Below are 15,568 nucleotides of genomic sequence, written 5' to 3'. Positions count from 1 at the left end.
GCGACCTTTTGCCACATTTCAGGCTTCAAACATAAAGATATAAAACTGTATTTTTTTGTGAAGAATCAACAACAAGTGGGACACAATCATGAAGCGGAACGACATTTATTGGATATTTCAAACTTTTTTAACAAATCAAAAACTGAAAAATTGGGAGTGCAAAATTATTCAGCCCCTTTACTTTCAGTGCAGCAAACTCTCTTCAGAAGTTCAGTGAGGATCTCTGAATGATCCAATGTTGACCTAAATGACTAATGATGATAAATACAATCCACCTGTGTGTAATCAAGTCTCCGTATAAATGCACCTGCACTGTGATAGTCTCAGAGGTCCGTTAAAAGCGCAGAGAGCATCATGAAGAACAAGGAACACACCAGGCAGGTCCGAGATACTGTTGTGAAGAAGTTTAAAGCCGGATTTGGATACAAAAATATTTCCCAAGCTTTAAACATCCCAAGGAGCACTGTGCAAGCGATAATATTGAAATGGAAGGAGTATCAGACCACTGCAAATCTACCAAGACCTGGCCGTCCCTCTAAACTTTCAGCTCATACAAGGAGAAGACTGATCAGAGATGCAGCCAAGAGGCCCATGATCACTCTGGATGAACTGCAGAGATCTACAGCTGAGGTGGGAGACTCTGTCCATAGGACAACAATCAGTCGTATATTGCACAAATCTGGCCTTTATGGAAGAGTGTCAAGAAGAAAGCCATTTCTTAAAGATATCCATAAAAAGTGTTGTTTAAAGTTTGCCACAAGCCACCTGGGAGACACACCAAACATGTGGAAGAAGGTGCTCTGGTCAGATGAAACCAAAATTGAACTTTTTGGCAACAATGCAAAACGTTATGTTTGGCGTAAAAGCAACACAGCTCATCACCCTGAACACACCATCCCCACTGTCAAACATGGTGGTGGCAGCATCATGGTTTGGGCCTGCTTTTCTTCATCAGGGACAGGGAAGATGGATGGAGCCAAATACAGGACCATTCTGGAAGAAAACCTGATGGAGTCTGCAAAAGACCTGAGACTGGGACGGAGATTTGTCTTCCAACAAGACAATGATCCAAAACATAAAGCAAAATCTACAATGGAATGGTTCAAAAATAAACATATCCAGGTGTTAGAATGGCCAAGTCAAAGTCCAGACCTGAATCCAATCGAGAATCTGTGGAAAGAACTGAAAACTGCTGTTCACAAATGCTCTCCATCCAACCTCACTGAGCTCGAGCTGTTTTGCAAGGAGGAATGGGAAAAAATTTCAGTCTCTCGATGTGCAAAACTGATAGAGACATACCCCAAGCGACTTGCAGCTGTAATCGCAGCAAAAGGTGGCGCTACAAAGTATTAACTTAAGGGGGCTGAATAATTTTGCACGCCCAATTTTTCAGTTTTTGATTTGTTAAAAAAGTTTGAAATATCCAATAAATGTCGTTCCACTTCATGATTGTGTCCCACTTGTTGTTGATTCTTCACAAAAAAATACAGTTTTATATCTTTATGTTTGAAGCCTGAAATGTGGCAAAGGGTCGCAAAGTTCAAGGGGGCCGAATACTTTCGCAAGGCACTGTAATAAGTGATTTTGGGTGTCAGGGAAAATGTATTGAGTTAAAAAGTACAATATTTTCTTAAAGAATGTATTGAAGTAAAGGTTGTCAAAAATATAAAAAGTAAAGTACAGATAACCCCAAAAAACGACTTGTAGTACTTCAAAGTATTTTTACTTAAGGACTTTACACCACTGTGTGTGTGTGTGTATGTGTTCATTATATGGTGTGTGTGGCTGACACCTGTGTATTTGTTTCAGAGGAAGTGATGCTGGCGGAGGAGGACAAGCACGCTGAAGAGAAGTCCCCTCTGGATGGAGCGTGGTACAAAAGGAAACACAATAACCCAGGTCAGGAGTATAACCAGGGCCCTGAGTTGGTCAAGTCAGACCACCTGATCTGATCAGGGGAAACTCAGTGCCTTGGTTATGAGCTTTATCCGAGTGTCGTCTCCCTGTGTTTGCCCAGGACTGCTTACCCAGTCTCCTCTCTGGCTGTGGCTGTAGATGTGTGAGGCTTTGGGCTGATGCCACCCACCCTCTCTGTGCTAAATATTGTGTGCTGTTGCTGTTATCAAGGCCTTGTTAGCACAACACAGAAATAATCAATGCCCAAGTGTGAACCCACAGTAATTATGGGTGTTGGGGCCACATGTAAATTGTATTACAATTGGAGAGAAGTGCACAGGGCCACAGTTCAGAGAGAGCCTGTCTGGGAGAGTGTGTTTGAGGGAACTGTGTTGCCAGTCGAGTTTGAATGGTCTGTTGAGCTAACAACACCTGAGAGGCCTCCCCTGAGATGCTTGTAGTAACAGTGTTTCACAAGCTATCATAGATGTGAAGGGCTCAAGTTGTGTGCTGCTTTTTCAAAAGGAAGTACGTTGCCTGATGGAAGTCCTGTTGTAATGCCCTGAGAGCTGATGTCATATCCATCAAACACACATACTGTGTATACATTATCTCCCTCGAACAAACTACACTAAGATACTTTTCACAAGGAAATCTGGTGTGGTACTAACCCTAAAGTATTGTTCTAATGTGTGTTCAGTGTTGAAAAGGTCAAAGAAGAGCAAGAATGACCTGATCAATGCTGAGGAGGGCGAGGACCACTTCACTGACATCTCATCTGTTGGTAAGGCCAACGCCCGTGACTCGGACCTCTTGATCAACGTGTCAGCTTTCACTCTGCTCACTGCTGTATTCTGTTCTACCCAATGATTTCTATACACTAGATGACTGATGCAGGGCACTGTTTTGAATCCACCGTCCTGGCCATCTTGGCACCCCCACCATTGTAAAACTATTTTAGAAGCTCTAGAATTGCATGTATTAATGGAGAGCTTGGGACTATAAGGTTGTACCTGCCCAAAAGATGATTCTGAGATAATTAGCTTTAACGTTCTGAAACTTAATTGGTTTGAATGGTGTCATACATTTTTATCTTGTATTCTTTTGAACTTGGCAACATGAATTGGGGATATTTAGAGTACTACATACAGAGGACATGGAAAGAACAAGGCTCAGTCAATAACTACATTTGACTAAAATGCAGCTAGAACCTTATAGTCCCAAGCTCTCATAATGTCTACATTTGTTTTTCGACACATTCTTTCTATTAAAGACACCTTAATAAATGACTTACGTTTATATACATCTACTAGCTGTCTCATGTCACCAAATTCTGTCTCAAATGCAGCCTGGAACAATCTTTTTCTTAGACTGTGCTTCAATTGAATGATGTTGCATATCAAATCATTTTGTTTGTCTTTTGATTAGATTGTGGTGGTATTGGGCCTACTTCCTACAATGTGTATCAATTTGGGTTAAATACTAGCCTTCATAATGCAATAAGTAACTCAAATTTCTATACTTCCCACTATGTGACATAAAGAATTCCTGATTGTATCTATTCTGTTAGACAACTGCCCTTTAAGAATGACTAATGACAGAAGCATTGCAATAGACTCTTATTTAAACAATTATAAAGTAATAATAAAAGAATCTCCAACTGTTCCCTGTTTTTTTTCAGATAGCTAACTATGTGTTTGAACTCCTCAGTCCCCCTGAATAAGTGATTATTAATACTCCTCAATTAGATCTGCATCACTGTACAGTAATTAAAGGGGAGTGGGTGGTTTGGCTCAGTATTAGAATCCCATACAAAAAAATATATGACAGGGAGAAGGAGAGGGAGATGGAGGGAGAAAGCGAAAAAGAGAGAGGGGAAAAAGGCACGCCTGACTTGGTGCTCAGTTTATGAGGCTCCACACCCGAGTTACATTTGGAGATGAAAATAGCCCAGGAAATGATGATTCTCCCTCTCCTCCTGGGCCACTAACGAGATGCTAATAGAACCATTTTTCACTTTTCTTTTTTTGGTCCAGCCTCAAATTTGTGTTTAATTTAAGTTACAGATGGTTTATTATGGTCCAGGGGCTGGGAGGTGGAGGCAGGGGAGAAGGGAGGAGGGCAGTGCACAGAGTTCTCTATGGATAAACTAGCCAGGACACTGAGAAGATACTGAACAATATGATGCAGAATTATTAAAGAGAAATGTAAAGGCAAATCTGCTTACGGTCATATTACAAATGCCCTCTGCTTCACATACAAGTTGCTGTGTTTGGCCTGCTATGCTGTGGTTTGATTGAGCCATAGTGCACATTTTTGGGGTTTATTAGCTGTGATTTTGAATCTTTCCTCTCATTGAGTCTAATGACGTTTCGAGGCGGTCCCCACCAAGTGAAAGCGTTCAGGTCATGAAGTGACATCAAAGTGATTTCATTGAGTCATACGGAATTGATGACTGTGTGACTTTATCTCCAGTTTGTGTGCTGTTCCCACCACTGTTCCTCCAGGGTCTCCGTTCGCCCGGGCCAGCCTGAAGAGCAGCAAGAACGGCAGTGCCTCCTACTTCCGGAGGAAAGAGAAGCGGCTCCGCTTCACCATCAGACACCTGGTCAAGGCTCAGAGCTTCTACTGGACAGTGCTGTGTCTGGTGGGCCTCAACACACTGTGTGTGGCCATCGTCCATTACGACCAGCCTGAGTGGCTCACATATGCACTGTGTAAGTCCTGCCCAACACCCGACCTGCGTGGGAGGGAATACTGTACCATTTGTTTTCCTACCATCACCAACAGGACGTATCGTTCTATTTATTTGCTGTTTGTACAATGAAACCATCCACAGTGTGTTAGTTGTATTGAAACAGGGCCTTCACGTCAGACATCAGGGCGGTCATATTTGATCTGTGTGTTATTCCATCTCCCTTGCAGATTTGGCAGAGTTTGTATTCCTGGGCTTGTTTCTGACTGAGATGTCCATGAAAATGTATGGACTAGGACCCATGACCTACTTCCATTCGTCTTTCAACTGTTTTGACTTCGGAGTAAGTGAGACAGCGATCCAATCAAACCTGCACTTCTGAAATGCTTTATAGTAGAGAATGACATTGCATTGCATTACATTAGAGAGAACGCACATTTTTTGTAATTCAATGTACTCTCCTCCCAGGTGATTATAGGCAGTATTTTTGAGGTGATCTGGGCAGTTGTGAAACCTGGGGCCTCCTTCGGCATCAGCGTCCTGAGAGCTCTCCGTCTGCTCAGGATTTTCAAAGTCACTAAGTGAGCGATCCGTTACACCCTGATCCAAAACACGACATGATCACCTGTACATGACTCAATGGTATACCACTATCACCTCCTCATTCCTCCTCTTCATCCCCCTGCTGTAGGTACTGGAACTCTCTGAGGAACCTGGTGGTCTCTCTACTCAACTCCATGAAGTCCATCATCAGCCTGCTGTTCCTCCTCTTCCTCTTCATTGTGGTATTCGCCCTACTGGGCATGCAGCTCTTTGGGGGACTGTGAGTCCACCCTTATTGCCTCTCACAGTAACCGTTCCTGTCCAGTACACACACTGTACTGTATTATTCATGGGTCCAGATTACCCATGGTGATACTCAACATTAGCCAGGTCCATTGTTGTTAGCATTACCATTTAGCTTGTGATACAATATAGATGTGCGTTGTTTTTACTACAGTACGTTGTTGCTCTAGTAGTATGGAGAGGAGAGAGTAACAGTAATGAAAGGCAAGGTTTTCATCCCCCCACTCTTTGAATTATTGAGCCCACTCAGAAACAGAGTAGATGGTCTCGGTGTTGTTCAATGGAGCAGGTGGCCTCTGTGTTGTTCAACTGAGTAGGTCTCTGTGTTGTTCAACGGAGTAGATGGCATCTGTGTAGTTCAATGGAGTAGATGGTCTCTGTGTAGTTCAATGGACTAGATGGTCTCTGTGTTGCTCAACAGAGTAGAAGGTCTCTGTTTAGTTAATAATCCCGATAAATGCAGAAGCACTCCAGTCATGTGATCTAAATGCACAAGTGGCAGGCAGAGAGGACATTACGAACAATAGATGCATGCAGTTGATCCAAAGAGAAATTACACTTGGCAGGCCTTGAAATGCCCAGCCTGGGAGTATGAACTACAGTACAATCACTCCCTGACATAATGGAAGCAGGATCTCTGTGTTGTTCATGGTCTTTCAGTGCAGTGTTCAGTAAGGATGTGTGTTCAGGCCCTTCCAGTGCAGTGCTCAGTCAGAGATAGATTAAGGACTAGTGGTTGTCAAGCTGCTTCACCCAGCCAGATCCAGCCAAAGCCTCCCCACTTCAAGCGGACCAGGAAATGTATGCTAGCCAAATCCACTTGAGCTGAGGTGTCCCATCCAGGTGCATGGATCATTATTCAGTATGCACTCTTTGAATAGAATTCATATTCAACATCATGCCTGTCCTAGTCAAAATAAAATAAACACATTAAGTGGGATATATACAATATTAGATGAACACTACACAGTAAGTCACTTGTTTTATCTATTGTGTAATATTGTATTGATCTGTTGTATTTTATGATGATTTGTTTGTACAGACGCACACATTTTTACCTCACAGACCTGCGTTGTCTTTTCTCTAGTTGGGGAACTAATGAGAGCTGTACTAATGAATATCCGTCTATGCACCAAAAGATTTCAGGAAGCAGAGAGAGGACACACTTTGTTTGCTTTCTGCATGGTTCTCATTGTTGGAAGGTGTAATGAGGTCCCTGTAGATTCTTACAGAGTAATACAGAATATCAAGATTAGCACAAGTTGTTGTGAAATCAGCCTTGACGGAGAGGTTTACGGGAGCCAACCGAGCTGTTAGGGCTCTGACAGTGGCAAGATGTACTATGCCTATTGTGCTGGTGCAACACAATAATAAACTAGGACTAAGTGGGGTTCTTCTCATCTTCTCAATTTCCATGGTGATGAGGGATTATACAATCTAGTGTGAACCTGTGTTCTAACCTGTGTTCTAACCTGTGTTCTAACCTGTGTTCTAACCTGTGTTCTAACCTGTGTTCTAACCTGTGTTCTAACCTGTGTTCTGTGTTTCTTCCTGCAGGTTTAATTTTGACGAGGAGACGCCAACAACAAACTTTGACACCTTTCCAGCAGCCATTCTCACAGTTTTCCAGGTGAAGTTCACAAAAGAAGCTAAATGAAGTTGGATTTTTGTCTTCCTTTTGAAATTCCTTTATTTCATGCTATAACTACTGTAATACCATTAGCGAAATCCGTGTAACAATATGTTTGTGTGTCTCCCAGATTCTGACAGGAGAGGACTGGAATGCGGTGATGTATCATGGGATAGAGTCCCAGGGGGGCGTGCGCCGGGGAATGTTCTCCTCCATCTACTTCATTGTTCTCACCCTGTTTGGAAACTGTATCCTCTCTGGATGATCGACCTGCATTGATTAACCTGATTAACTGTCAAGCTTCATGACTTCAGAGCTCTGTGATAGTATCATGATTTAGCGTTGATTTGTAAGCTATAAAAATATATATAGATATATCCACACTGTATAAGATCCAATGTAAATATTGATTGACTCATTAACCGTTTGAACTTTCCTGACCCCTCACTGATCAGACACTCTCCTCAATGTCTTCTTGGCCATCGCTGTTGACAACCTTGCAAACGCACAGGAGCTCACTAAGGTAGAGTACATACTGCAGTAGGGCTTCCAGCCTCTGTGTTCTGTGACTGGAACCTCCCCTCCCTGGAGTCCCTGAGAACCCTGGATAGAGTGCCAGAGAGACGTGTTCCCCTGATGATCCGTCACGAATGTCAGCTGTCTGATCAAATGCCATGAATTTCATTCCCGTATTTATGTTTGTTGAATATGACAGTGAATATTCCTATTAGGATATATAGTGCCTTGCTTTATTGGTTCCTTAACCCTGTCGCATGGGGCCGTTCTGGGATGACGGATGTTTGTCCTGGTCAATAACTCAAGGTAATGAACCTCCCAACTGGTTGTAGGATTTGCGACCATTCATAATAATACACCTATGGGGAAGAGGCTTAGATCTTTGCGGCCACACCAGAGAGAGGTGAAGGCCTGTTTTTTGGCTTGTGCCATAATGGAACCATTGATGGCCCACCTACCCACCCCTGGGTGGTCTCCATTCCTCACTGTGTTTGTGCTCCTCAGGATGAGGAAGAGCAGGAGGTGGCCATCACCAAGAAGATGGCCCTCCAAAAGGCCAAGGAGGTCAAGGAGGTCAGCCCCATGTCGGCCGCAAACATCTCCATCACAGCGTAAGTCATGATCAGGCGTTTGATACAGTTTCTTGCTACCCCCCCTGCCCTCCCTCTCTCATACCCCTCCCACAGATCAAACCTCCCTCACACCCCCTTTCACAGATCAAACCTCCCTCACACCCCCTTTCACAGATCAAACCTCCCTCCCACCCCTCCCACCCCTCCCACAGATCCTCTCCCCCTCCCTCACACCCCCTTTCACAGATCAAACCTCCATCACACCCCCTCTCACAGATCAAACCTCCCTCCCTCACACCCCCTCCTACAGGTCAAACCTCCCTCCCTCACACCCCCTCCCACAGGTCAAACCTCCCTCCCTCACACCCCTCCCACAGATACTCCCTCCCTCCCTCACACCCCCTTTCACAGATCAAACCTCCATCACACCCCCTCTCACAGATCAAACCTCCCTCCCTCACACCCCCTCCTACAGGTTAAACCTCCCTCCCTCACACCCCCTCCCACAGGTCAAACCTCCCTCCCTCACACCCCTTCCCACAGATCAAACCTCCCTCCCTCACACCCCTCCCACAGCCCTGCCTCCCAGACACACCACACTGTCTCCCACTCCTGAGAGATGCTCTTTTATATTGAAGTGTGTCTACATGGGATTGTATCTGTTGTTTGTGGCTTTATGTTGTGTTATTCTGTCCGGACAGCCATTTTTTCCAATTGATTGTGCTCTTCTGAGGAGTTACATAGGATTTAACCCTTCTATTCTCAATGTCTGTTGTTTTGATAGATCATGTGTTCTCTCTGAGTCACTGAAGGGCTCAACGTTGTAAGTGTGTTGAGAAGCAGTTGATAAAAGGCTTAATGCCTGCTAAGACCTTGACTAGGGTCAGAGACACCTTAATACTCTGGCTCCCACCCCCACATAGGCTACACAGCATCCTGTACACAGGCCAACATGGAGCGGAGAGGGCAATGCCAGCAAGGTAATTTCCTCAACAGTGAGCCCAGATTGTGCATGCAACGCTGTACATTCAGACACATGGTTCTGGTGACAGGGGAACCTCTGGTGTATGCCTTTGTTGGAACCGTTACCACTAATCTCTCTTGGAATGACAGGCACTTAACCTGAAATGTAAATTGAGCGAAAAAGAAATAGATAGTCCACATAAGATTTGGCACATTTCAGTCATTGTGTGGGCACCGTATCCTTGTATTGCCATTCACCAGTATGTACTGTATAACACCTGTAATTAGTGTATTCATAGTCGACGGTAGCAGGATATGTGATTCTGTCATTGTTTCAAATGTTTTGTCTTAAATGTTTCAAAGCACTGTTTTATCTTGTTATTTAAAACATGTAATGTAGCCATTGGTTTGTTGAATCTTCTTATTAATATCGGCTTTGGGAATTTCTTCCTCCGCATTTCCTCAAAGGAAATATACATGTAATGTATAATTGGACTTGAAATATGGCCCCTATAAATTGGTCTCTGCAATGCGAAATAGGACTCTTTTCGCTACTTGTCTTGGAGGTTGAAAGTCTCAAAGCTGCTCCTCTCGTTCATTTGTTAACTCATTCTGTTGGTCTCAAACTGAGACTCCCGTTGAGTTGACGTGCAGTGGGAGAGTCAGGGACAGACAGGCGGATGGCTGGACAGCGGGTGCCCTGTCCTCCTTCTGACCCTGATCTCTCCCCCTCTTTTGTTCTCCCTCCCCCTGTCTTTTGTTTTTTTTTGCATGTGCAGTTTTGTAAAGCAAAGTCAAGGTGCACTCTCTAGCAGCTCGTCCGTCTGCAGCGTTAATTCACTGTGAGTGTTTACTCTCCGTTACACTTTACCTCATCACCCTCCTCCTCCTCCCTAGCTTGGGTCCTATACTGTATGTACAGTACCACAATTATTCTATTGTTTGTGCTAGAGTGCAAACACACTGCACCACCCGGCCACCTCACCTCCCCTCCCCTCCGTCTCCCCTTTGACTCCCAGCTGTTTCTCCTGAGCATTGAGCCATACCATTGTGAGTTTCCCTCTGTGTTGAATTGTAGCAGATGAACGTGGCAGCCTTTTTTCCGTAACAGGTATTATGAGATTGGTATGCTCGTTTTGTATGTACGTTCGCTGTGATTGATACTGTACATCTGCACTTGTTGTTAGTGACTGAACTCACCTCATGACCTCCCTCTCTAAAGAATGACTTTACAGCCCTCCTATTTTTACCTCTTCATCTCAGACTGAGATGATCTCCCTCTCTCTCTCATCGCTGTACTGTGTCAGTGTACTCAACGGTGGTCTGAGCAGTATACTGGGGCGGTTCTCAAATTAAATGTATTAATTAATTTATCCGTTATTTTTTACCAGGTAAGTTGACTGAGAATTGTTATTATTAGGTGACCGTGATGGTTTGAGGACCGGATTGGAAATTTAGCCAGGACATCGGGGTTAACACCCCTACTCTTACGATAAGTAAAGCCCTTCTTACATCAGCTGATATCTCAAAGTGCTGTACAGAAACCCAGCCTAAAACCCAAAACAGCAAGCAATGCAGGTGTAGAAGCACGGTGGCTAGGAAAAACTCCCTAGAAAGGCCAGAACTTAAGAAGAAACCTAGAGAGGAACCAGGCTATGAGGGGTGGCCAGTCCTCTTCTGGCTGTGCCGGGTGGAGATTATAACAGAACATGGCCAAGATGTTCAAACGTTCATAGATGACCAGCAGGGTCAAGTAATAATAATCACAGTGGATGTTGAGGGTGCAACAGGTCAGCACCTCAGGAGTAAATGTCAGTTGGCTTTTCATAGCCGATCGTTCAGAGTATCTCTACCGCTCCTGCTGTCTCTAGAGAGTTGAAAACAGCAGGTCTGGGACAGGTAGCACGTCCGGTGAACAGGTCAGGGTTCCATAGCCGCAGGCAGAACAGTTGTGTTGTGCTGCTGGGCTGGCTCGCCTGGGTTAGGTTGGGCTGGCCTGGGCTGGCTGGGTTGAGCTGGGCTGGGTTGTGTGGGTTGGGTTGGGCTGGGCTGGGTTGACAGCAGGCTCGTGCCGTATCAAGCAGACTGCGAGACGCTCTCTGTCGCTGGCACTCAGTGAGTCAGAAGTTCCATTTGAGCAGCTCTGTAAAGGCCACCATGTACCTTACGACCAGATGCTACAGCCAGGCAGCTGGAGAGGCAAAACACAAGCGCGCACACACACACACACACCCTGCCTGTAACGCCAGAGGCCCTTTGTTTGGCAAAGTACCATGTCCCTCTTTTATATTAGGGACTAGTTTTTCTCATTACTAGAGGATAAGGATTGGAAGGAAGGTAACTTGGGGGTAGGATTGTTTAAGATATAGTCAAGTACTAAGTCTACTTTCTGTAGTGCCGTTCATTTGTCTTCTTTATTTTCAGTTCTACTCCCAGTGAAGTAAGTCCTTTGGTGTCTGTGTTATGTTGTCGCCCCGTGTTTCTCCTCTGTCAGTCTTTCTAAGCTCTTGTTTTCCCCTGTGTCTTTGTTTCCAATGTCTCCTAGCCTGTTAATGCCTCTTAGTCTGTCCCTGGTTTGTTTCAATGTGCTCCTTCATGTGTTGTAGGAGTTATGTCTGCTCCCCAGTCCATCACTACTTGAGGTAAACTAACTTACTGTACGATGGCCATGACAATCTATTTGTATAACATAACTTCCTGGTGATGACCATCATCCTCATGTTTACAGGATGGAATAAACATCTTGTCCTGCTTCTTTACTTTGCCCTACATTAGCTTGATCATTCCCTCCTTGTAGTGTACCGTACACTATACTGTAAATTCACTCAAATAATCCCCTGCCAGCTCTCCATTCACCCCTAACCAGATACCTCAGTTTAGAGCTCACTCTGTTCTCAGTGTACTACATGGAGGGTAAGTAGCGGAGGGTAGATTGGAGCCCTGGGGTTTAACATTCCCACAATGCTAGCACGGGTAGACATGGTAGTCGTTTTCATGCCGTTGTACCCTATGAAAGTTAATTCTGCTTTCTACACAGTGGAGGAAGTCACGTGGGATGTATCTGTATAAGGGTGGTCTATATGGCATCGGTAGACTACTGATTTACAATGCATGTGTTCAACCATTTCAAAGTGCTCTACAGACATTGACAGGGCAAGTCAACTGAAGCATGCTTGGCCTGTCCATATAGTCTCTCTTTTTACATGTGGTGATGGAGAGGGACTGTTTTTCTGTGAATTAACCTCCATTGCACTTCCATACTGTATGTCATTCAGCATGCAGGGGTTTATCTGTTATGACGTGTGATGTATTCTAGAATGATTCTTTTCAAATACATGAAATACATATCAATCGCGCAGTAAAAGACAGGTTCAATGTACCCTGATAAAGGTGAACTGCCCTGTCTGTCCACCTGCAGTAAGGAACAGCAGAAGTCTCTGAAGATGATGTCAGTGTGGGAGCAGCGAACCACTCAGCTGAGGAGACACAACCTGCGGGCCAGCAGTGAGGCCCTGTACAGTGAGCTGGACCCTGAGGAGAGGCTTCGTATGTCCTCCGCCCTGCACATCCGCCCTGACATGAAGACCCACCTGGACCGGCCCCTGGTGGTGGAACCCCATGACGGCCCCGGCCCTATGGGCCAACACAAGCCCCGGACCCCTGAGGAGACGGATACCCCTGAGGACCCGGCCGGCCCCCAGCCACGCAGGCACCACCGCCACCGGGACAGGGAGAGACCCATCGACGAGGCCAATGAGAATGGCGATCCAGGCAAAGAGGGTAGGCACCATGTCCACCACAGTCGTAGCAAGGACCCAGAAGCCACCCGGGGCAAGGAGGGGAAGAGTGAGCGGTCGCGCAGCCGAGAGGGGGGCAAGAGGCACCACCACCAGACCTTAGTGGATGAGGGAGGAGGAGGAGGGGGGACGGGGGAGAGAGAGCACCGCCACCACCACTCCCACAGACAGGCCAGAGAGGGCAACGGCACTGTCAACAGCGGAGGCAAGGGCGAGCGCAGGTCACGCCACAAAGATGGCCGCTCGGGAGAGAGGTGCTCCAGGGGAGAGAACGGAGCCAATGGGGAGAGGAGGAGACACAAGACCCACGGATCAAGGGGCCAGTCCACACTGGAGGGAGAGGACCACAGTGAGAGAGAGAAGGGAAGGGGCCACAGGTAAGACTGGCTCTGTCCCTGGCTGTCTCTGTTACTTCTCAGATTATTTTTGCATGACTGCAAATCTATAGTATACATCATTTTGTACTGATGAAAGCATATCACACAACATTATTTTAGAGGAGTAGATGTGTCTACCTCGTACCAGAGATCCGTGACTTGTGATCTATGGTAATTGTATCTGTTTCCCAGGGACAGATATGTGGAGTCTGAGGGCGACTCCCTGGCCATCAGCCCCCAGCAGGACCCTGGAGATCAGAGGTGGGGCACAGAGGGACCTGAAGACTCAGACAACCAGAGGAACGTCAGACGGACTGGACAGACGGCCGTCAACATCCCCCCTGTCACCATCACCCCCCCACCTGGGGAGACTACCCTTATACCCAGTCAGTATCAATCTTAACACTAATCCTTATCCCCAGTCAGTACCGCAAACCTATTTTCCCTCTAATACTGTTACTTCAGTGTCTTGTGTTGCTGAGGTGTATGTAAACCTTTGTGTCTGTGTCCCAGTGAACAGTATAGACTGTGAAACCATGCCTATGAACGAGGAGAAGAAGACACTGGAGGAGCGGACTCAGAGTGGACCCAGACCCATCCTGCCTTACAGCTCCATGTTTGTGTTTGGCCAGGCCAACGTGTGAGTGGCCCGCGTGGACAGCTCTACACAACACTGCTCTGTGCTACACAACTCACACCATTCACGCCACAAACACTCTGCCTTCCATGTAGCAAGTCCCTGCATGTTGACATTGTCCTCTGGCCCCACTTTTAACTCCCTTAGCGAAGCTGTTAAAATGTTACAGTAAAGAACTTTCCTTTAAGTCCACACACTCAGTCAAATATTCATCTTTGTAGATGACTTGTAAACCTTTGCCTAAACCTACAATCAACTAATAGAAAACAAAAGCAGCAGCAGCCAGCCAGCCAATGTTATAGCCCGTCTATATGCAGCCAGCCAGCCAGCCAATGTTATAGCCCGTCTATATGCAGCCAGCCAGCCAATGTTATAGCCCGTCTATATGCAGCCAGCCAGCCAACCAATGTTATAGCCCGTCTATATGCAGCCAGCCAGCCAACCAATGTTATAGCCCGTCTATATGCAGCCAGCCAGCCAGCCAATGTTATAGCCCATCTATATGCAGCCAGCCAACCAATGTTATAGCCCGTCTATATGCAGCCAGCCAGCCAACCAATGTTATAGCCTGTCTATATGCAGCCAGCCAGCCAGCCAATGTTATAGCCCATCTATATGCAGCCAGCCAACCAATGTTATAGCCCGTCTATATGCAGCCAGCCAGCCAACCAATGTTATAGCCCATCTATATGCAGCCAGCCAGCCAACCAATGTTATAGCCCGTCTATATGCAGCCAGCCAGCCAACCAATGTTATAGCCCGTCTATATGCAGCCAGCCAGCCAACCAATGTTATAGCCCGTCTATATGCAGCCAGCCAGCCAATGTTATAGCCTGTCTATATGCAGCCAGCCAGCCAGCCAATGTTATAGCCCGTCTATATGCAGCCAGCCAATGTTATAGCCCGTCTATATGCAGCCAGCCAGCCAACCAATGTTATAGCCCGTCTATATGCAGCCAGCCAACCAATGTTATAGCCCGTCTATATGCAGCCAGCCAACCAACCAATGTTATAGCCCGTCTATATGCAGCCAGCCAGCCAACCAATGTTATAGCCCATCTATATGCAGCCAGCCAGCCAGCCAATGTTATAGGCAGTCTATATGCAGCCAGCCATTACTAGGAACAGTGTCTACATTAGTCTCTCAGATGAGCTGTGTATGGACTATAGGATCTCTCTCTCTCTCTCTCTCTTCCTCTCTCTCTCTCTCTCTCTCTCTCTGTCTCTCTCTCTCTCTCTCTCTCTCTCTTTCTTCCTCTCTCTCTCTCTCTCTCTCTCTCTCTCTCTCTTTCTTCCTCTCTCTCTCTCTCTCTCTCTCTCTCTCTGTCTCTCTCTCTCTCTCTCTCTCTCTTTCTTCCTCTCTCTCTCTCTCTCTCTCTCTCTCTCTCTTTCTTCCTCTCTCTCTCTCTCTCTCTCTGTCTCTCTCTCTCTCTCTCTCTCTCTCTTTCTTCCTCTCTCTCTCTCTCTCTCTCTCTCTCTCTCTTTCTTCCTCTCTCTCTCTCTCTCTCTCTGTCTCTCTCTCTCTCTTTCTTCCTCTCTCTCTCTCTCTCTCTCTCTCTCTCTCTCTCTCTTTCTTCCTCGCTCTCTCTCTCTCTCTCTCTCTCTCTCTCTCTTTCTTCCTCTCTCTCTCTCTCTCTCT

General features: G+C 46.0%; 1 protein-coding gene across 1 annotated transcript in view; it reads left to right on the top strand.

Annotated features, from left to right (window-relative positions):
* Nucleotides 1–15,568, top strand: part of LOC139389871 (voltage-dependent N-type calcium channel subunit alpha-1B-like) — a 143,263-nt gene that overhangs the window by 85,423 nt on the left and 42,272 nt on the right. The window contains exons 9-23 of the mRNA XM_071136869.1: nucleotides 1,810–1,899; nucleotides 2,597–2,678; nucleotides 4,393–4,613; nucleotides 4,822–4,934; nucleotides 5,060–5,172; nucleotides 5,283–5,414; nucleotides 6,995–7,067; nucleotides 7,198–7,315; nucleotides 7,523–7,590; nucleotides 8,088–8,194; nucleotides 9,079–9,135; nucleotides 9,898–9,960; nucleotides 12,537–13,292; nucleotides 13,485–13,678; nucleotides 13,806–13,932. Of these exons, the coding sequence (XP_070992970.1) occupies nucleotides 1,810–1,899; nucleotides 2,597–2,678; nucleotides 4,393–4,613; nucleotides 4,822–4,934; nucleotides 5,060–5,172; nucleotides 5,283–5,414; nucleotides 6,995–7,067; nucleotides 7,198–7,315; nucleotides 7,523–7,590; nucleotides 8,088–8,194; nucleotides 9,079–9,135; nucleotides 9,898–9,960; nucleotides 12,537–13,292; nucleotides 13,485–13,678; nucleotides 13,806–13,932 (2,314 nt within the window). The remainder of the gene's footprint in view (nucleotides 1–1,809; nucleotides 1,900–2,596; nucleotides 2,679–4,392; nucleotides 4,614–4,821; nucleotides 4,935–5,059; nucleotides 5,173–5,282; nucleotides 5,415–6,994; nucleotides 7,068–7,197; nucleotides 7,316–7,522; nucleotides 7,591–8,087; nucleotides 8,195–9,078; nucleotides 9,136–9,897; nucleotides 9,961–12,536; nucleotides 13,293–13,484; nucleotides 13,679–13,805; nucleotides 13,933–15,568) is intronic.

Source organism: Oncorhynchus clarkii, chromosome 30 (assembly GCF_045791955.1).
Source record: "Oncorhynchus clarkii lewisi isolate Uvic-CL-2024 chromosome 30, UVic_Ocla_1.0, whole genome shotgun sequence".
Taxonomy (NCBI): Eukaryota; Metazoa; Chordata; class Actinopteri; order Salmoniformes; family Salmonidae; genus Oncorhynchus; species Oncorhynchus clarkii.
Note: the sequence above shows the minus strand (reverse complement) of the source record. Positions and strands in the feature narration are given on the sequence as shown.